Source organism: Pleurodeles waltl, chromosome 8 (genome assembly GCF_031143425.1).
Source record: "Pleurodeles waltl isolate 20211129_DDA chromosome 8, aPleWal1.hap1.20221129, whole genome shotgun sequence".
Lineage (NCBI taxonomy): Eukaryota > Metazoa > Chordata > Amphibia > Caudata > Salamandridae > Pleurodeles > Pleurodeles waltl.
Genome location: NC_090447.1, coordinates 1,389,316,767 through 1,389,339,187, shown reverse-complemented (window position 1 = coordinate 1,389,339,187; position 22,421 = coordinate 1,389,316,767). Strand labels below are relative to the sequence as shown.

At 45.4% G+C, this 22,421-nt stretch overlaps 1 protein-coding gene across 2 annotated transcripts in view; it reads right to left on the bottom strand.

Annotated features, from left to right (window-relative positions):
* Positions 1-8,319: 8,319 nt before the first annotated feature.
* Positions 8,320-22,421, bottom strand: part of LOC138248663 (transmembrane 4 L6 family member 4-like) — a 163,522-nt gene continuing 149,420 nt past the window's right edge. For both annotated transcript variants that reach the window (XM_069202432.1, XM_069202434.1), the window contains exons 5-6: positions 11,802-11,988; positions 8,320-10,115 (exon numbers count right to left, since the gene is read on the bottom strand). In XM_069202432.1, coding sequence (XP_069058533.1) covers positions 10,095-10,115; positions 11,802-11,988 — 208 coding nt within the window. In that variant the 3' untranslated portion in view covers positions 8,320-10,094. The remainder of the gene's footprint in view (positions 10,116-11,801; positions 11,989-22,421) is intronic.

Here is a 22,421-nt window from a genome sequence, read left to right as displayed (position 1 = left end):
CTGGTTTCACACCTTGCATGAATCTGAACACAAAATGACCCATATATTTAACTCCTATAGTTTCTGTACCACTGTAATGTTTGAGAGATTGCAACAATCTCTTAGAATTAGAAAGAATAGACTCCCTTGTTTCCTGAGTCGTTCAGTCAATCTTCACCCAATCAATATCCTTTGGAGACACTTTGTCTTTCAGAAAGCCAATTACTTTGTAAATCTTTTTCATCAGCTCTTCAGATGGAACACCTGTCACTGGACCTGTCAGAGGTTCACTTTCTAGCCAATCAGCAACAATTTGCACTCAGTCCTCAAATCACTTGGAGCCACAATATCAAACAGCCTGTTTAAATCCTCCTACAGGCATTTCGAATGTTTCACAATCATTTCTGCCTTCTGATATCATTCCACTGGTTTCTCTCCCAATTCCGGGTAATCATGTATGTCACTCCTACTTCAAGGCACATGTACATAACCTCCAGCTGGTATCTCTCCTAATGGAAAACATTTTTACATTTGCCTCAACTTGATTTCCTCCTGCTGATGGCAGATCTAGTAGTGCCTTTTTCTGATCTCTTTTTGTTGCCCATCTACCATCCCATTTATCTATTGCACTCCATTTATGAATTTGCATGATCAATTCCTCAATCTACAATTGCATTCCAGGAGGTCTCATGTTCAATATATCCTTATTACTAAATTCCAGGACAAGTTTTCTGGATTGTTTAAAGGTATTCTTCTTTGCAGGGTACTGCAATTATCATTAGACATCCATTCTGGTCTGGGCACAAAATATGGGGAGGTTCTCTAAAGAACCCTTGCGTCCAAGGTAATCTTGTCTGGCTTGTCCTTAAAACCTTAAAAGTCAGATCTGAAATCCATTTAGGGGTTAACAGTCTCAGAAGAGAACCTGTTCCTTCCATTGTTGAACCATTTAAATATACCGATCTCTGCATACTGTTCTTTGACATCCCATTGGATGTAATGGGTCTATCAGGAACAATTGGGCCATGTAATAAGTGCACATTACTCCCAGACATACCTGCAGAGTACAAAGGAACAGCTGGACCAATAGTCACAGGAGCCGTTAATGCATCAGGACCAACATAATTTGTCTGGCTCGGGGGAATTGTAATTCCTACACTATGTCCTGACAAAGTAGTACTGAAACTTTGTCCTGTCTGAGTCGAGGCAACATTTGGTATGGGCTGATTTGAACTTCATAATTGCTTGGACTGAATCGGACTAAAACTTTGCACAGACTGAATCGGGTCAAACTTTTTGTACTGGCTCATCCGCATAAGATGTCTACACTGACTGGCTCATGTTCGGATTTGGTACAATCTGATTTATATTAGGGTCCTGTATAAACTGAATTGGGTCAAAGCTCTGAACAGGTTAATTCATGTTAGGTGTCTATGTCACTGAGTTTGCAGGTGTACCTGGCACTATCTGATTTGGGGTTTGTGGTACTGGAGGATTAGGCACATTATGGGTTACATCTTGTGTTGTTTCACTTGTTCATAATCCTACGACATGATGTGGAGGCAGTCGATTTAGCAAAATCTGATTTATAAATTAATCATCTGAATCACTCTCATATGTCTCAGTCTTTTTCTTTTCTCTATCTGTTGTCTGTTCAGTTTTTCCTGTCTTTTCCTTAGTCTTTGTTTTACGTTTAATACTTTCACTTTCTTCAGTAGAAGTAGCAGGATACAATTTAGTTTCCTCTATTATGTCTGCTCTCCAGGCTTTCTGCTCCTCATCCAATCTTGCCTCAGCAATTGTCTTCAATACTTTCTGCATTCTATTCTCATAATCTTTTTTCAATTTCTGTCATGCTATGTTTTCCCAAATATTGAGGGCCATATTTATACTTTTTGACGCACAACTGCGCCAACGCAGTTGTGCATCAAACATTTTACCTCCAGCTAACGTCATTCCAACGCACCATGCGGGCGCCTTATTTATGGAATGACGTTAGCCGGCACTGCGAACTGGTCTGAGTAAAAAACAAATTACTCACACCAGGCAGCACCGGCATAGGGGAAAATGGGGGTTGTGCGTCAAAAAATGGTGCAAGTCAGGTCTGAGGCAAAAATCATGCCTCATACCGGACTTGCGCCATTTTTTGACACACAATCCCCATTGAAATGACTCCTGTCTTAGCAAAGGCAGGAGTCATGCCCCCTTGCCCAATGGCCATGCTCAGGGGACTTCTGTCCCCTGGGCATGGTCATTGGGCATAGTGCCATGTAGGGGGGCCCCTATGCCACTTGAAAAAAACGATAAAAAATACTTACCTGAACTTACCTTTACTTCCCTGGGATGGGTCCCCCCATCCATGGGTGTCCTCCAGGGGTGGGCAAGGGTGGCAGGGGGTGTCCCTGGGGACAGGGGGGGGCACATCTGGACTCCTTCTGAGCCCACAGATCCCTTAACGCCTGCCCTGATCCAGGCGCTATAAAACGGCACACAACAGGCTATGCGCCGTTTTTTAAGTACCACCCCCTCCTGTGCGCCAAAATGACGCTGTGGTATAAATAAGGCGCACAGGCCTTAAAGTCATTTATTGGAAGGGAACGCCTACCTTGCATATCATTAACGCAAGGCAGTTTCCCGCTTCCAAAAAATGACGCACATGGTGGAATTTTGACGACTGCGGGTCGGGTGTCAAAGTTTAAATATGGGGCAGTGTTTGTGCCGAATGTGCGTAAACATTTTTGACGTACATTTGGCGCAAACAGAGTATAAATATGCCCCTAAGTGCTTCAAATTGAACAGGTCTCGGAGGCAGTTTTATCTCACACAGTACATGCCTCAGGCCCTCAAGAATACTAATATTAAAAGTTCCACCTTCTTTTTCTTTTACTTTGCTCAAGCCATCAGCAAGCATGAAGACAGTTTTCAGATGCAACATAGTGACCTGGCGTACCTTCGCGTGGAGTCTCTACACTTTCTCTCACTGGAATAAATACATCTCCTCACCATTTCAATGCTTTAAAAAACTTGATTTTCAATCGAATTCAGTAAATCTCAATAAACGTATTGTTCGAATCAGGAAGTAACCTTAATCCCACAATACCTTTCTTCACTGTTCCAACCAATAGCAATGCAGCATTGTTCACCAATACAAGTGCAGGTTCACACCAACCAACCTATACCAGCGCGACACAAAATTACATCAAACTTACTCACCACAGCAACCCATTGTCCTTTACAATTTCTCACACATTCACTCTTCATGCAATCTAATGCAAAATAGTGAGAGCAAAAACCAATAACCTGTCTGCTTACTACAGGATAGGGTAACCAAATACTTCAAAGAATACACTTTCCGACTATAGATTTCACATTTACACAGCGAATGAAACTTGACCAGCAAATCTCACTCCAGTTGATGCAGAATCTCCATATGTACTCAGGATTCACTTAATACCAACCATACCCACACTCACTCAAAGAAACTACTGGCTCTGTCAACGAAGTCTCACAACAAGCACCTTACTGCAGACAACAAATGAACCAAGTTTCTTCTACACTTGTGCATTACCCAGGGATCTTAGGCCATGGTGGACCCATCAACAACAACAACTGCAACTGAGCATTTAGCACCACGACCACACAAGTGCAAAGACCTCACAAAATACTTCACACTTTACCTCTATCTTCAAGCCAAAGCAATGCAAGTGCAAACCCTATTAATACTCACACATCCAGTTCTGCGAGGAACAACCCTAGAACTTCACCAATCCTTGGAATGGGCCATGGGACAGAAGTTGGGGTGGACATATTTTGACTGGGCAGATTGCATGGCAATTATCCTCCCCCCTTGTGGGAAAAACCACTACTCTGCTACCAGATCTGCTGAAGCATATTCTCCCTTGCAGGGTATATGCTATGGCGAGGTCTATGGATCTTTTCACCCAGCATGTAAGGGTGTGAAGACACCTGGCATAAACTCAAAGTAATTTCAGTCACAATACGACCCATTAAGTCTCCAAACTGAAACAAATTCAAAGGGCTTTATTACAAATTAATGCTGAGAGTAACGTAGATAATTCTCAAAGCAAGACTATGAAGATACAAAACCATTACAGGCTGCCTAAACTTCCTAAAGAAGATCAGACAAATAAACAATAGAAAAACTAAACACTATCACGGTAACACGCAAAAGCATATCTACACTTTAAATTCATAATTAATAAGCTGTTAGACCAGCTCATGTTACAGCAACTCACAGAAACTCAAAGACAATTCCAGGCCAATAGGTTTTTGTATAGAAAAATATATTTTCTTAGTTTATTTTAAGAACCACAGGTTCAAGATTTACATGTAATACTTCAAATGAAAGGTATTGCAGGTAGGTACTTTAGGAACTTTGAATTAGCAAAATAGCATATACAGTTTTCACATAAATGACATATAGCTATTTTAAAACTAGACACTGCAATTTTCAACAGTTCCTGGGGGAGGTAAGTGTTTGTTAGTTTTTGCAGGTAAGTAAACCACCTACTGGGTTCAAGTTTGGGTCCAAGGTAGCCCACCGTTGGGGGTTCAGAGCAACCCCAAAGTTACCACACCGGTAGCTCAGGGCCAGTCAGGTGCAGAGGTCAAAGTGGTCCCCAAAACTCATAGGCTTCAATGGAGAAGGGGGTGCCCCGGTTCCAGTCTGCCAGCAGGTAAGTACCCGCGTCTTCAGAAGGCAGACCAGGGGGGTTTTGTAGGGCACCAGGGGGGACACAAGTCCACACAGAAAGTACACCCTCAGCAGCACGGGGGCGGCCGGGTGCAGTGTGCAAACAAGTGTTGGGTTCTCAATAGGAATCAATGGGAGACCAAGGGGTCTCTTCAGCGATGCAGGCAGGCAAGGGGGGGGGCTCCTTGGGGTAGCAACTACCTGGGCAAGGGAGAGGGCCACCTGGGGGTCGCTCCTGCACTGGAGGTCGGATCCTTCAGGTCCTGGGGGCTGCGGGTGCAGAGTCTTTACCAGGTGTTGGGTCTTTGAAGCAGGCAGTCGTGGTCAGGGGGAGCCTCGGGATTCCCTCTGCAGGCGTCGCTGTGGGGGCTCAGGGGGGTCAACTCTGGCTACTCACTGTCTCGTAGTCGCCGGGGAGTCCTCCCTGTGGTGTTTGTTCTCCACAAGTCGAGCCGGGGGCGTCGGGTGCAGAGTGCAAAGTCTCACGCTTCCGGCGGGAAACGTGTGTTGTTTCAAAGTTGCTTCTTTGTTGCAAAGTTGCAGTCTTTGGGGAACAGAGCCGCTGTCCTCGGGAGTTCTTGGTCCTTCTAGATGCAGGGTAGTCCTCTGAGGCTTCAGAGGTTGCTGGACCCTGGGAACGCATCGCTGGAGCAGTGTCTTTAGAAGTGGGGAGACAGGCCAGTAGAGCTGGGGCCAAAGCAGTTGGTGTCTCCGTCTTCTCTGCAGGTTTTTCAGTTCAGCAGTCCTCTTCTTCTTAGGTTGCAGGAATCTACTTTCCTAGGTTCTGGGGAGCCCCTAAATACTGAATTTAGGGGTGTGTTTAGGTCTGGGAGGGCAGTAGCCAATGGCTACTGTCCTTGAGGGTGGCTACACCCTCTTTGTGCCTCCTCCCTGAGGGGAGGGGAGCACATCCTTATTCCTATTGGGGGAATCCTCCAAAATCAAGATGGAGGATTTCTAAAGGCAGGGGTCACCTCAGCTCAGGACACCTTAGGGGCTGTCCTGACTGGTGGGTGACTCCTCCTTGTTTTTCTCATTATCTCTCCTAGACTTGCCGCCAAAAGTGGGGGCTGTGTCCAGGGGGCGGGCATCTCCACTAGCTGGAGTGCCCTGGGGCATTGTAACACGAAGCCTGAGCCTTTGAGGCTCACTGCTAGGTGTTACAGTTCCTGCAGGGGGGAGGTGTGAAGCACCTCCACCCAGAGCAGGCTTTGTTTCTGTCCTCAGAGAGCACAAAGGCTCTCACCACATGGGGCCAGAAACTCGTCTCTCAGCAGCAGGCTGGCGCAGACCAGTCAGTCCTGCACTGAACAATTGGGTAAAATACAGGGGGCATCTCTAAGATGCCCTCTGTGTGCATTTTTTTTATAAATCCAACACTGGCATCAGTGTGGGTTTATTATTCTGAGAAGTTTGATACCAAACTTCCCAGTATTCAGTGTAGCCATTATGGAGCTGTGGAGTTCGTTTTTGACAGACTCCCAGACCATATACTCTTATGGCTACCCTGCACTTACAATGTCTAAGGTTATGCTTAGACACTGTAGGGGCATAGTGCTCATGCACCTATGCCCTCACCTGTGGTATAGTGCACCCTGCCTTAGGGCTGTAAGGCCTGTTAGAGGGGTGACTTACATATGCCATAGGCAGTGTAAGGTTGGCATGGCACCCTGAGGGGAGTGCCATGTCGACTTAGTCATTTTCTCCCCACCAGCACACACAAGCTGGCAAGCAGTGTGTCTGTGCTGAGTGAGGGGTCCCTATGGTGGCATACGACATGCTGCAGCCCTTAGAGACCTTCCCTGGCATCAGGGCCCTTGGTACCAGGGGTACCAGTTACAAGGGACTTACCTGGGTGCCAGGGTTGTGCCAATTGTGGAGACAATGGTACATTTTAGGTGAAAGAACACTGGTGCTGGGGCCTGGTTAGCAGGGTCCCAGCACACTTCTCAGTCAAGTCAGCATCAGTATCAGGCAAAAAGTGGGGGGTAACTGCAACAGGGAGCCATTTCTTTACACAGACTGTTAGTTTACATCATGAACTATAACATAAAGGCAAATTAATTAATCAAACATAAGTTAGAATGTTATACCACATGGATTTTGTCTGCTGACCCAGAGTGAATGCACATTATTATGGCTTTCAGTGCACCACTTTACATTAGTGCTATTAGTACTTATATTAACAAAGCATAAACTGTCACATATTGATGTTCACTGTGACATGAGGGAAAACGCTAAGATTTCTGCTATATCACTTTCATGGGTTTACGGCTGGTGGAGGAGGTGGTGCTTGTGGTTGCACCATCACCAGGAACATAATGAGCCCAGGAGGAGGAGCATGATGCCGGTTGTTACAGAGGTTGGGGCACACTTCATGGGGATGTTCCATCATCTGGTCCTGGCAGAAGCTCAGACTGACGCTGCAACTGACTTGCTCCTGTGAAGGTCCTTCTTCCTCCTTTCAGAGGCAAAAATGCTTTATTGCCTGTCTGAAGCACTAGCATAGGACATGGTCTGCGAAGCACAAAAAAGTGAGGTGCCATACCCTGAGAAAATGTAATAAAATAATGTGAGCAGTTGGTAGTGTTTTACAGATACCAGGCCCTGAATATATTAAAAGAAAGGTCAGGTGGCTCTTGTTCGACCGGTATATAAATAGACACTAATCAGTGCAACACTTTGGCATAACTCCTCAACCTTGCCCCTGCTGTTAGATTTCTCGCTCCTGCTTTGCTCCTGTCCTGCCAGCTCCAGCTCTACTCCAGCTTCATGTCACGACATGAAATTGTATAGGCACGTTGTCCCTCAGCTAGAGTTGCAGAGGCAGATAAGAGCCTGCAATCCCACATGCCCATGTATCCCCCCTCAGATTTGGCATACACTGTGGTGCTACTCTCAAGGGGACGAAACCAGGTCCAAATAACAAAATAAAAAAGAGAAAACATTAAAGAATTTCAGCATCTTGCTGTTGGAAAAAAGAGCCTTAGTAATCTTTGCTGACAACTCTGCTTGACACATTAATGCTAGTTTGGCATCACTCCTAATGAACTTAAAACACGTTCATGAGGTCTTGCTTGGAAAACCTTGATTTCTGTGAGCTTAATTTTTGGTCTCAACCATCAACCATCTCTACTAATAATGGGTGTAACGCTCTAATCTCAAAGTTCAATGTAGACAATCAACATCTAGTTCTAAAACATCTAGTTATAATCAATTCTTCTTCTCACTGGTGTGAAGCACCTACCTCAAGTAGATAATTATGGAGATTGGGTTTCTATAAACATTTGCACTCATAATTTGAAAGATTTAAGTAGCCTATTTTGACTGCAAACATTGCAATAAATGTTACCCAACACTGTCCAAAGGTTCATCATAAGTAGACTCCTTGGGATCAAGAAACATGTTTTTAATGTGCGACACCTTTGGTTAGTTCATACTTCAGAAGTAGCAGATTTCCAACAATGTTAATTCCACACTTGTTCGCTATCTGAAGTTGTTGAGTGGGTAGTTCTAAATGTAATCTACACATACTATCTCTTGCACAGTTTGACTGTTCACAAATGTAAGTCAGTACACTTATAACATAAAGTGCACTTTCACTATCAACAAATGATTTAAAGAAATATAGTTACAAAATGACTTTATTAGCACCAACATCATAATAATTCCTGTCTTCCCAAAGAAAATACTCCCAAAAGTAATGAGGACTATGATTTCAAAGTACTACTATAAAAGATATAATATAGCTATAGATGCGTTTTGCTCTGGAATGTCAATTCAACAAAAAACATTTTGCACAGGTCTGCGTCGCCTTTGTGATGCAAACCCAGTGCAAAAGATTTGTAAATTTCTCTAATAGTGTCAATTTACTTTCCATTTCAAAGTACCATTTGTGCAGTGCTAAATTGTGTTGAGTTGCAAGAGTGAACAAATAAAGTCTAGTAAATATGGGCTTATATGGGTTGAACAGACCACAAGCCAAAACTGCGCTGAACAGAAATTTGAACCAACATATCAAATTTATAACACTAAAAGCCCAGTAACAAGATACTTTAAGGAGAAATTTCACAAATTAATCAGCTGAGATTTCATATCCTAGAAACAATTTCAAACTTACCACAGTGAGGAGACCGTACAAACAGATTTAAACAATGCAACAGTCATTCGATCACCTACACATAATGGGGATGCAAGAACATCGAAATTTACTTCCCTTGTTATGAACAAACAATAAAGAAAGACTTCACCACTCCTGATCTTATTCTTTAGAAAGGGCACAGGAGGTGCTGACAGCAACCTCCATGAGAAAATAAGACTTTCTCATAATGTCAGAATGCAGAGAGGAGTCAAGAATCAACTGTATGGGTTGCTAGTGCCTTAGCGAATGGACCATATATTACACAACCAAAGGGACTAAATTGTCTGCAAGGTTTTCGATTAATAGATATAACACTGATATGAATACTTAATGTTGCTATTTCATTAGAGGAAGAAAATCTTGATAAGAATATAATAACCAATGGACCTTCAATGAAGAAAAGAGTTTCTCAAAATGCATTATACATTTGTTTGGAATTAAAAACAAGATTAATTCAAGTACATAAAACAAGAATCATATTGATAAATTAAACAGAAAATACCTACACAAATTGTACAGGTAACACCAAGTGTGTGCAGTCGGTTCCAAGCAAATTATGAGTTGGAATGGTCAAGCTGTACTCTGAAGTGAACAGCACCAGGTGTACTGAATATTAAAGGTATGAGTCTGAGAAGCCTTGAGATGCATCAGTGAGTTCCAAGGCAATTTCCTAATTGATAGGATGCAATGACAGAAATTGTGGAAAAGTGCAAGATAAGAGACTGGTGGATATTTGTAATCACTTTTGAAACACACTTCGAAAGTTCTGAATCTGTTGCAATCAATGTGTCCTTAAAAGTTACAATCTTTATTTTCAGCATATATCCCTTAATAGTGATACATCTTTGCTATTCATTGTTGTGTAGTTACAGATAAAACTAATATGAAAACATACATGGGGATGTTATATGTACACCCCTAAAGCCACTAGCAGATGTGCTGTCAGTTCACTCTAGAATAAAAAGTATGCAAATGTGTTAGTTAATTCACAATAAGCAAAACAGTGAATGTTGACACCATTACTAATCCACTCTTCAGTGTTCTTGTGCAGGGAGACACTTAGTGATACAAACAGAAAATATGGTCGAAAGAAAATAGATGTCAATATAGAAGTTGAATTGGTATGCCATATTGTTCACCAACTTTTCATCCTATTAAACTTTGTTCACTATCACAATTATTGCGTTGAAGTGGGCTATCTCATTCTGCACTTTGAATATGAATGTCCATTCATGCATTTGAAATCTTTGAGGCATTCTTCTACATTGAAGCAACACCAGCCTAGGAGGAAACAAAACAACATTGTTTTCGTAAATATCCCAGAGATACACAGAAAGTAAAAACACAGTCAGCAAGATATTTGTTGTCTGAATTCTCATGAAACATCACTTAAAGTGCATCAATTGAGTGCAGAAAGAGGGCTGTAAAGCCGTGGTATCTGTTCCTGCATTCATTTGATGAGTTATCTGGGCCTCTTGGCAATCCACTGGATGAGATAAACCATTAGTGTACAGGCATATTCGCACTGTGCTCATGAAATATGAAAATGCATTTAAAATTCGAGATTATAATGATCATGATGAAATAGGAGACTGAAAAGGTTTACCGAAAACCCAGACAACTAGGGCAATAATGAAGCGAGTAAGTAAAGAATTCAAGATTGTAATAACCATCGTGCAATAGAAGACAAAAAGATCAAGCACTGGAAAAACGAATATTTCTGGGTTTAATGTGGGAAGGAGTACAAGGTTAGAACAATAGAGTGAGATACACAAAAGGGAGACAGTAGGAGCGCATAGCAAGGGCTGTAGTTCAAGTAGTTTCTCATGTAGTTCAATTTAAATATTGAAGTAGAGGTAAAAGAATGCGCCCAATCAGGTGAAAGATGAATAGTCTACAGGCTGAGCCAAGACTGAGGGCCCGATTCACAAAAGTAAACTTAGACCTGAAGTCTAACTTTAGACCTGAAATCTAAGTTAGACCTGAAGTCTAAAGCTTGATTGACAGAAGGCTTACTCTGTCACAGTGTTGATGGATATCCTGTCCGACGAAATCTAAATCCCATTGGATATAAAGGGATTTAGATTTTGGGGGACAGGATATCTATTACCGCTCCACCAATATCTAATCAGGTCCTAAGTTAGAGCTGAAGTCTAACTTTAAAAACTGAAGTCTAAGTTAGACCTGAGGTCTTTATTTATTAGCATCAGACGAATAGTGGGAGTGTTAATGTAAAAGTGACAGTGGTTGTTTCTGTGAGCATATGTTGCTTGGAACGTGTTAATGTTGGGGATACCGTGGTGGCATTGATCTGCTCCTTATAGGGGTGCCTCATGGAGTCTTAGAAAGCACTGCTTTGGGAGGTGTCCCTGTCAAGAGATGTGGGAGAGTATCCCCTTGTCATATATTGTAAGGTGTTTACATTAGAGACACTGGAGCATTGGCAGGTGGTGCTGTGACAGGGATTTGAGAGGTAATACCATGAGATGTATTGAGAGACACTGGAGCACTGTTACATTAAAAGCTGCCCTGCTTCCCATGCTGTAGGAAGACAAAACAGTTATTCTGCCAAAGGGCAGAAATATTTTCTGCACGGCTCAGGTGGGACGCTATAGCTAAAGGCACTATGAACTGTTCTAGCACAACAGCTCCTCCCACTGTAAGCAAAGGTAATTTGTGGGACGAGGGGGCAGAGATGAAACACCTTCATTTGTGGCAGATGGAAAGTTTCAGCTCATCGGATTACGTTGAGTGTATCTTTAGAAGGAAGGCTTTACTACATCTCTAGGTCTGCAAATGATTCTTGTCGAATCAGAGCACATCATGTATTTTTAAGAATAAAGATATCTCGCAGATTACTTAGTCTCACATCTTCCGGTTTAGTATATTACTGTTTCCTGGTGCACCGGCATGTTAGGGAGAAACTAGCAAAAGACAAATTGATTCGCACTGTTTTGAAAAACTGACCCTTCTTTTTCTCATGCACGTGCCACACAGGCAGCCCAGGAGTCCATTGATCATCTGCGTAATGCACAGAACAGCTTCAATGGTGCCGACGCTCAGGAGAACCGAAAATAGGACAATGTTCCAAAGGACGATGTTTTCAGGGGCTTTGCAGATGCTCCACGAGGTCTGGTTGAACAGATAGTTGCCTCTGAAAACAAAAAACATAACAATGGTTTTGTGTTGCTAGGTGCACCGCGGGGACACAGGCCAGCAGCAGGGAACTCTTCTTTTCCGTTGAGGTGTCTACAACCGTAAAGGAAACACACTTAACAAGAGCCTCTCATGTCCCGTCTATCCCTCAACCAATGGTGATCTCAATTCATTTAAACAATGGCGGATTATTGCTGACTGAAAGGCACCGTGTTATCTCTGACTCACAATTAGGAAATGTAATGAGTTACGTCGCAATTTGTGACCAATTAGGAATCGCAGCCATCACAGGGATGGTGGCCTGATCGGTTCAGTAGACCACCATTCCTGTGATTGCTCTTAAACAAAGCCGTCTTTTTTTTTTTTTAATCCAGGCCATTTTCCTTAAAAAAAAAAAAATTATGAGTTTAAAAAAAAGAAAATAGAACTTTTAAGTTACATTTTTTAAGAACGGGCAGTGAGTCACCTGGACCACTGCCTGCTCGTATAAAATATTTTTTTATCATTCTCAAAGGTGAAGAGTTCAAAAAGGTATCCCTTCCCGTTTATGAATGGGTTACCACCTTCTCTTGGGAGGTAGTAAAGCATTACTGATATGTGACCGGAATCGGGTTGCAAAACAGTGTCTATACCATAGCAATTCGGTATTTGAAATGGACGCCCTTCCAAATACAAAATCGGTATTTATTCCCAAACCCAAATTGCGATTCAGTAACAAGTTACTGAATCTCAATTTGGTGTTTGTACATTTCAAAAAGCACTTTTGCGGTCACAGATGCCCCGATTCTGTGAATAGGCGATTTGCGACAGCAAGCAGGCTTTGTACACCTGGCCCATAATTCTCTAGTTTGCGGTGCAACCCCTAGAACAACAGATATAACCAGGTGACAGCCCTGCTGTCACTGAGACCAACCTTAAAGAGGCCATTCCTCACCTTCCTGTTACATGGCGACCCTTCCCTACCAGAGATAATAAAACAAATAATAAACATTAATAGGTATCAGTAGCACATATTCAATTTGTGGATCACGCCACATAGTATCACAGCCTGCAGATAACAATATTGGCCAACCTCTAATGGTTTTGAGAGACATGCCCACAGATACAGGAGCTGGCACACTAGCTGGAGGAAATGTACTTTTGTACTCTACTGGAAAAGGTACTTATCGAATTAAGGATACATTTTTCAATAGGAAGCAGGCAGTATTGCCCCTCCCCGTGAAAAAATGGCAAAAGGTGTTTGTGGTCCACGGCCACGCTCAAAGGGTGTCAGTAGAGTTACAAGTTAAAGTGGTGGCTTGTCACGGTATGCCATTGTTTTATTCTCAATGTGCAATATCACAGCTCCATGATAATCATAGTTCGACAGTTATAGACAGGTGGTGGGTGTTATTCCTTGCTCACCTATAGTGATAAAGGGCTGGTATCCACAACCAACTTAGTGTTGTTTTTCAAGTTCAGATGTGTCATAGTCTGGCATCTTTGGTTCTTGGAAGTTTTGTAATTAAATTTCACCACACCCATTCACTCTGTTGCTTCAAGAGCTCCTGCAGTGAGTCAGTCCTGGTGGCCATTGGTATAAACCACTGTAGTGTGTGAGTCTCTCAAGGAAATTCTAGAGTTCTGCTGCATTTCACTGACCAGCCAATTTCACACCTGACATATTCAGGCATCAACAGTAACAACAGGAACAGAGACCATATAACAGAAGAATTGATGATGGGGTTTTAAGAATGATCACTTCTCTTGGTATAACAGGAGTCCTATCCTTTCTTGCAATCTCTGCAAGGCACAACGAAGTCATGCAGTGTGTTGATTCTGTTTTCAGGCACACATCAGGGTAGATTTGCTGACACCGAGTCATCAGGAAAGTTGAGTTATAATTCACTGATTTCCTTTTGTAATATTTTTGCACGCTGATGAGATTCCAACATAAAACAGTTTGTAATTACTGAGTCCAATGTAGAAAAAGATGGTAAAGTTACTGCTGGTCATTTTCTCTAACTACTACAGCTCTTCTTCACTTTGGGTTGGCCAAGAAACTGAATACGCCATTATTGGAAAGCTATTGACTACCGAGACTGAGCAATATGTAGCCTTGCTGTCTTGGCTTTCTTGCAGGCCATTCTCTTGTGTAGGGCCTGAACCTCTGTTTGTTTTTCTTCTACAACACAGGTGAAACTGAGCACAAACTATTCATTGGGCTTGCGCCTTCTTAGGAGGGTGTCTGTGCTTATTACAGTGATAAAGTGCTTTACTTCAGTTTCCATTAATAATTGTGTTAGTTGAATAGTATTAATTTCTTTAAAAGCACAGAGGCTAGTCTTTGTGACATGCTGCTTCGGCTAGGGTTGAAGGGTTTTGTATTCCTCAGTCATAATGTCTTTGACAGTATCTGTACTGTCAATGAGTGTATCTTCCCCAATTCCTTCTGTTTTTATTCAGCAAGTCAGGATGTTTTTTCTTCTAGGCACCACTGAGCATGAGAAAGATAGTGTGTATCTCCTCCTTATCTTCAGACTTTTTTGGGAAGAGCATATTGAGGTATCGTTATGACCCCCCCATCATTGTTTGAGCCACCTCACAGCATGTAGTGTTTCTCTTGGACCGGCGTCAGTTGACTGACACAGCTTTACATAATGATTCATCTTGCCACAGGCAGAGCATCAACACCCTTTGGCAGGGTGTTCCTCTTTGTGGAGATTCTTCATGTCACAGTGCATACGGTTATTCGGTTTTATTCGACTGACAAGATGTGGGGGGCTCTTTCTGCTTCCTGACAGTAGAAAATGTTTCTTCCACATGCATTGCCCAGTCCAGTCTGTAGAGGGTTCCCAAGATCTATTTTATTTGAAATCTCACTGCTCGATTTGGGGGTTCTTTCTGCATCCCGACAGCAGAAAATGTTTCTTCCACATGCATTGCCCAGTCTCTAGAGGGTTCCCAAGATCTACTTTATTTGAAATCTCACTGCTCCCCCCCCCCCCAAATTTGTGTTACCAGTGATCGGCAGAGTTTGCGGAAAGATTTACACTGTTGTCTTCTTGCTGCAGCAGGAATTGTCCAAATGTGATAATTAGTATTTGTTGGAAAATGGGTTATTGGTAAGGGCAGGTAGGTACCTACACCTAGCAACAAGCCACCAACCTCCACTTAGGTACAGTTAGGTCTCAGTAAATTAATCCCAGCTCAACCCTTGGTAGCTTGGCAACGAGCGTCAAGGCTTAACTTAGGAGACAGTGTGTAAAGCATTCAAATATCACAAAACAGTAATTAAATAAAACACAGGAAACAGTTTAAAAATCCAAAACCAATTTATAAAAATAGTTTATATTTTTATCTTTAAAATGACACAAAAACGAATAAAATCTGATAAAGGGAACCGGAGATATGAATTTTAAAAAAATGATTATTTTTCTAGCGCTTAGAAACAAAAAGCGCCAATCGGGTCATCTGGTTGCACCTCGACCGGGGCAAAGTCAAAGTTTCAGGCCGACCGCGATGGATCCCTGCTCGGCTACAAGTCGCGGGAGGCCGCGGTTAAAAAGTTACCTTCTGACTTAGGGGGTGATTCTGACCCCGGCGGTACTAGACCGCCGGGCCCAGGGTCGGCGGGAGCACCGCCAACAGGCTGGCGGTGCCCCGCAGGGCATTCTGACCGCGGCGGTTTGGCCGCGGTCAGAAGAGGAAAACCGGTGGTCTCCCGCCGGTTTTCCGCTGCCCTTCTGAATCCTCCATGGCAGCGCAGCTCGCTGCGCCGCCATGGGGATTCAGACACCCCATACCGCCATCCTGTTCCTGGCGGTTTGCCCTCCAGGAACAGGATGGCGGTATGGGGTGTTGTGGGGCCCCTGGGGGCCCCACTTTGAATTTCACTGTCTGCATTGCAGACAGTGAAATTCGCGACGGGTGCCACTGCACCCGTCGCACCTTCCCACTCCGCCGGCTCCATTCGGAGCCGGCTTCCTCGTGGGAAGGGTGTTTCCCACTGGGCTGGCGGGCGGCCTTTTGGCGGTCGCCCGCCAGCCCAGTGGGAAACCCAGAATCACCGCAGCGGTCTTATGACCGCGGAGCGGTGTTCTGGAGGGGGGAACTCTGGCGGGCGGCCTCCGCCGCCCGTCAGAGTTAGAATGACCCCCTTAGTCTTTATTTTGAAGATTTTCTTCCGCGGGACGAACCTGCCAGTCGAATCCGACCTCCTGGAGCCCTTGTCCGGATACGCGATGCTGGATTCCTCGGTGGAGATTTTTACCTTCGAACTTAGTCTTTTTTTCGAGGTGAAAATCCTTCGACCGGGGTAAACCTGGATCTTGATCTGACGTCCGTGGAGCCCTTCTCGGATACGATGGCTGGGAGGTCCCGGTCAACTTTTTACCTTCGGACTTAGTCTCTTTTTCGGAGATTTTTCTGTACCGGGACGAACCACCAAGTCAGGCCGGGTTGCGGTTGAGGCAAGCCGGCTAGAATTTCCGCGGCGGGTCGGTCCCTCTCCGGAGCTTTTTTACAAAAATTCTCAAATCTTCTCCAAACTTCTGGGGCTTCACCCAGATGTTCTTTTAAGGTTCTTTTGGGGTCCACAGCTCACCCCAAGGGTCCAGAAGTTCTGTGATGGTCCTTGGGGGGTGCGGACTACAACTCCCAGAATGCTCCTGGCGCAAACTCCTTTTTGGCCACAAGACAGTGGTCAGCTGGTCACTTTCTTCAGGAGTTGGTGCAGGGGACTCTGGATAGCAATTTTTCACCTGTAGCAAACAGGGAGTCCCTCCTTGAGCCAGTTGAAGCCAGGCAAAGTCCTTCTTGTGGTGAAGCCCAAGTGTGCAGCTGGTGCAGTCCTTCTGAGTGCAGGTTCCAGGTGCAGGCCAGGGGTCCAGCAGGGCAGTCCTTCTTCTCCTTTAGTTCTTTTCTTGTTGAAATCTGGCAGGGATCTGAGGTGTGGGTGCAGGTCTGCCAGTTTTATCCTTGCTCCTGGGTGAAAAGCAGGGGGGTCCTGGTTCTCCAATCAGGTACAGGGTCGTCCCCCTGTGATGACCACTTCCTGGGAAGTGTGGCAAAAATCCATCCCAGAAGGCAACAGTCTCTAAAAATCCAACATGGCTGAATCTGATTTTTGGAGATTACATCTGGCTGAGCCCACCCACTGGTGTGGCTAAAAATCATAAACACACCCCTCTCCTGCCCTCTCCTAATCTAATCAAGGGGGCACCTAGTTGTCTGGGGTTGCAGGATGTGGGGGTGTTGCTGGGTGCTCCAAATGTCCTTCTCTGCCTTTGAAGACCAGTTTGGCAGCCCTCCCCCTTCCTGCCTCACCATCTGCTGAGGGGAGATTCTCTCCCACAAGCACATTCCTTTGTGTGAAGCCAGGCCACTTCACACCTCATCGAGGCAGCTTGGCTAAGCTGCTGCAGGCTGGCCAATCAAAGCACAGCAGCAAAAACAATGCAGGGCTGAAATTGGCAACTTTTTAGGTAAAGTCTAAAACTTTTTACCTGAACAAGTTATATTAAATCCAACAACTGGAAAATGTGGGATTTATTACAACAATTAATTTGATACCAAATTCTTGGTATGCAACATTTAAGGAGACTTTAAAATTTAAAATAAAGTCTCCCCATTCTAGCCTATGAAGGCCATTTACTTCAATGAGGGAAAAACGAATTTGGCTGTTTTTACCTCACCAGGGTTTATAAATCTATTTTTATAAAGTCCCTGCTTATAGTTACATGGCACCCAGCCCTAGGGGCACACAGGGCACACCTTAGGGGTGACTTATATGTAAATATAAGGTAGTTTAAGACTTTGGAACTACTTTTAATTCCAAAGTCGAATTTGCATATAACTTTAATTTAAAAGCAGCCAGCAAGGCAGGCCTGCCTTTAAAATGACACTGGGCACCTCAGCAGTGCACCTAGGTGTGCACCGCCTATGCTGTGGTCCCTAAACCTACATGCCCTACCATATACTAGGGACTTATAGGTAGGTTAACTTAGCCAATTATAATTAGCCTAATTTGCATATCCATTTTACACAGAGCACTGGCCCTGGGACTTGTAAGCAGTACCCAGGGCACAGCCAAGAGTCAGTAACCACCAGTACCTGTCCAAAAAGTGTGGGGGTGACCAAGGCAAAAAGGAGGAATTTCCTACACTGCCCCTCCCAGATGAAAGGTGATGGGTACTAACCTACACCCTGGTAGTCCTCATCAGCTAAGTGGAAAAACCTGGAAAGGCCATCTGCATTGGCATGGGCAGTCCCAGGTCTGTGCTCCACTGTGAAGTCCATCCCCTGTAGGGAAATGGACCACCTTAACAGTTTTGGGTTCTCCCCCCTCATCTGCATCAACCATCTGAGAGGTCTGTGGTCAGTTTGTACACGGAAGTGAGTGCCAAACAAGTAAGGCCTCAACTTCTTCAGGGACCAGACCACAGCAAAGGCCTCCCTCTCAATGGCACTCCATTTTTTCTCTCTGGGGAGTAGTCGCCTGCTGATGAAGGCAACTGGTTGATCTTGGCCCTCTTCATTAACTTGTGCTAACACTGCCCCAATCCCTTCCTCTGAAGCATCTGTTTGCACTATAAACTCCTTGCTATAGTCAGGGGCCAGTAACACTGGTGCTGAACACATAGCCTGTTTTAGGGTGTCAAAAGCTTTCTGACACTCTGGGGTCCAAATGACCTTCTTGGGCTGTTTCTTGGAGGTAAGCTCAGTCAGAGGGGCCACTATGGTCCCAAAATTCTGAACAAACTTCCTGTAGTACCCAGTCAGGCCAAGAAAGGCCCTGACCTGAGTCTGGGTTTTAGGAGCCTCCCAATCCAGGATAGTCTGGATCTTGGGCTGGAGAGGTTGTACATGGCCTCCACCAACAAGGTGAGCTCTGCCCTATCTGGCACTTGCTTGCCTTGATAGTCAGGCCTGCTTGAAGCAGGGCCTGAAGCACTTCCTTCAGGTGGACCAGGTGGTCCTTCCAGGTGGAACTAAATACAGCTATATCATCCAGATAAGCTGCACTGAAATATTCCAACCCAGATAGGACTCTATTCACCAACCGTTGGAAGGTGGCAGGAGCATTTTTCATGCCAAAGGGCATCACCTTGAACTGAAAGTGGCCCTCTGGTGTGGAAAATGCTGACCTCTCCTTAGCTCCTGGACTTAAGGCAATCTGCCAATATCCTGAGGTCAGATCAAATGTGGTCAGGAATTTGGCAGCCCCCAACCTGTCAATGAGCTCATCAGCTCTAGGTATGGGGTGAGCATCAGTCCTAGTGACTGCGTTTAGACCTCTGTAGTCCACACAAAATCTCAATTCTTTCTTCCCACCTTGGGGATTAGGTTTGGGCACCAGTACCACTGGACTGCACCAAGGACTATCAGAGGGCTCAATTACCTTGAGCTCCAACATCTTAGCCACTTCAGCTTTGATGTTGGCCTTGACCTGGTCAGACAGCCTGTACAGCTTGTTCTTGACAGGCAAGCTGTCACCAGTGTCAACATCATGGACACACCAATTGGTGAGTCCAGGGGTCAGGGAGAACAGACTAGCAAACTGTCCCAAAACTTGTTTGCAGTCTTTTTGTTGCTGATCTGTCAATTTGGGAGAGAGTACCACTCCCTCCACTGACCCATCTTGTGCCTTTGAGGACAGGAGGTCTGGTAGAGGTTCACCCTCCTCCTCCTTCCCTTCATCAGTGACCATCAGCATGGTCATGTCTGCCCTGTCCTGGTGGGGTTTCATCATGTTAACATGCAGGATCCTGTGAGGATTCCTGGGGGTGCCAAGGTCCACCAAGTAGGTGACCTCACCTTTTTTCTCCAGAATTGGATAGGGCCCAGTCCATTTGGCCTGAAGTGCCCTAGGAGCCATGGGCTCCAAAACCCACACCAGCTGTCCTGGGTGATACTCAGGCATGGTAGCCTTCTGATCATGCCAGAGCTTCATGAGCTCCTGGCTGGCCTCCAGGTTTCTGCTTGTCTTCTTCATGTACTCAGCCATGCGTGACCGCAGGCCCAGCACATAATCTAGCACATTCTCCTTGGACTCTTTGAGAGGCTTTTCCCAAGACTCTCTCACCAAGCACAATGGGCCTCTTACAGGGTGCCCAAACAGTAACTCAAAGGGGCTGAATCCAACCCCCTTCTGTGGCACCTCTCTGTAGGCAAACAGCAGGCATGGGAGGAGGACATCCCATCTCCTCCTGAGTTTGTCAGACAAACCCATGATCATGCCCTTCAGGGTCTTATTAAATCTTTCCACCAGACCATTGGTCTGTGGATGGTAGGGGGTGGTGAACTTATAAGTAACACCACACTCATCCCACATGGCTTTCAGATAGGCTGACATAAAGTTTGTGCCCCTATCTGAGACCACCTCCTTTGGGAACCCCACTCTGGTGAACACACCAAGTAGGGCCCTAGCCACTGTGGGAGCAGTGACTGTCCGGAGGGGTATTGCCTCAGGGTACCTGGTGGCATGGTCCACAACCACCACAATGTACCTGTTACCTGAGGCAGTTGGTGGGTCTAGGGGACCAACAATGTCAATCCCCACCCGCTCAAAGGGAGTCCCAACCACTGGCAGTGGTATCAAGGGAGCCTTTGACTTGCCCCCTGTCTTGCCACTGGCTTGGCAGGTGACACAGGAGCTGCAAAACTCCTTGACTTTTTCTGACATTTGGGGCCAATAAAAATGGTTGACCTGCCTGTTCCAGGTCTTGGTCTGTCCCAAATGTCCAGCTAAGGGGATATCATGGCTTAAGGTAAGGAGGAATTCTCTATCCTTCTGGGGGACCACTACTCTCCTAGTAGCCCCTGGTTTGAGGGCCCTTGCCTCAGTGTAGAGAACTCCATCCTCCCAGTAAACCTTGTGGGTCCCACTGGTATCCCCTTGTTCTTGCCTGGCAGCAGTCTGCCTCAGGCCCTCAAGAGTGGGACACTCTCTTTGTCCCTGGCACAAATCTTCTCTGGTGGGCCCACCTGCCCCTTGCAGTTCTGCCAAGTCAGGCAGAGCTTGCAGGGGAAGTGTCCCTCCCTCAGAGTTCAGATCCTCCCCCTCAGGGTTGGATTCTTCCTGACACTCTGTACTTGTAGGGGCTGGCAAGCCAGACCCAGTGCCCTTTCTCTTCTTCTTGGAGGCTTGGCCCATTGTTCCAGGGTCCAAGTGTCCAGCACTTCCCTGTTGTGCCGCCTATGACCTGGTCACAGCACACACCCATTCAGGGAGGTCCAGCATCTGTGCATGGACCCTTCTCTCCACTTCTGACCATTCAGATGCTAAAAGATCATTTCCCAGCAGACACTCTACTGGGAGGGCAGGAGCTACAGCTACCTTCTTAGGGCCAGTCACACCTCCCCATTCCAGACTCACCATGGCCATGGGATGGAGTTTGGTTCTGCTATCTGCATAAGTCACCTGGTGGAAGACACCAGGTAAGACCTGTTCTGGAGAAACCAGCTTCTCTGTGACCATTGTCACACTGGCTCCTGTATCTCTCAGAGCTTCCACCTCAGTCCCATTGACTTTAGGCCTCTGCCTATACCTCTCCATGATGGGAGGTAAGGTAGCCATAGTTGCAATGTCCACCCCACCCACGGATACTAAGGTGACCTCGGTGTACCCTGATTCCAGCCCTGGGCCAACTTCCACCCCCAACCCTAAACTAGCAATCCCCTGGGATTGCCCACTAGTGGGGGGCTTCGTGGAGCAGATAGCATCTCCTCTTTTATGTCCAGGTTGATGACACTCAAAACACTTGCCGGCCTTAGCAAGCTCCTGAAACTTTCCTGCTTTAGCAGGATCATAATTCTTTCCCTGATACCCTTTCCCTTTAAAAGTGAAATGGCTCGGGGCTCCCCCTCCCTGAGAAGTTTTTGGGGACTCTTGTGAGGACTCCTTGGGCTTTTTATCATCTTTCCCTTGGTTCTTCCCCTGAGAAGAACCATGTCCTCCCTTTTTCTGATCACCCCCTGGGGGTTTCTGGTTAAACCTAGTTCTTAACCAGTCATCTGCTGCCTCCCCCAGCTCCCTGGGGTTGGTCAACCTAGAGTCAACTAGATACTGGCGGAGCTTCTCTTGGACACAATTGGTTAGAAGGTGCTCCCTCATAATCAAATTGTACAGCCCCTCAAAGGTACTTACCTTGTTGCCCTGTATCCAGCCCTCCAGTGCCTTTACAGAAATGTCCACAAAGTCCACCCAGGACTGGGTGCTTGTCTTTTGGGTGTCCCTAAACTTGAGCCTATACTGCTCTGGGGTCAGACCAAACTTTTTAGTCAAGCAACTCTTCATACTGGGGTATGAGTCTGCATCCTCCCCACTCATGGTTAGGAGCCTATCCCTCCCAGAGTTGGGAGCTAACTCCCAAAGAAGTGAACCCCAGTACTGAGGCTTGACTCTCCTCATCTGGAGGGCTCTCTCAAAGGCCCCAAGCCACTTATCTA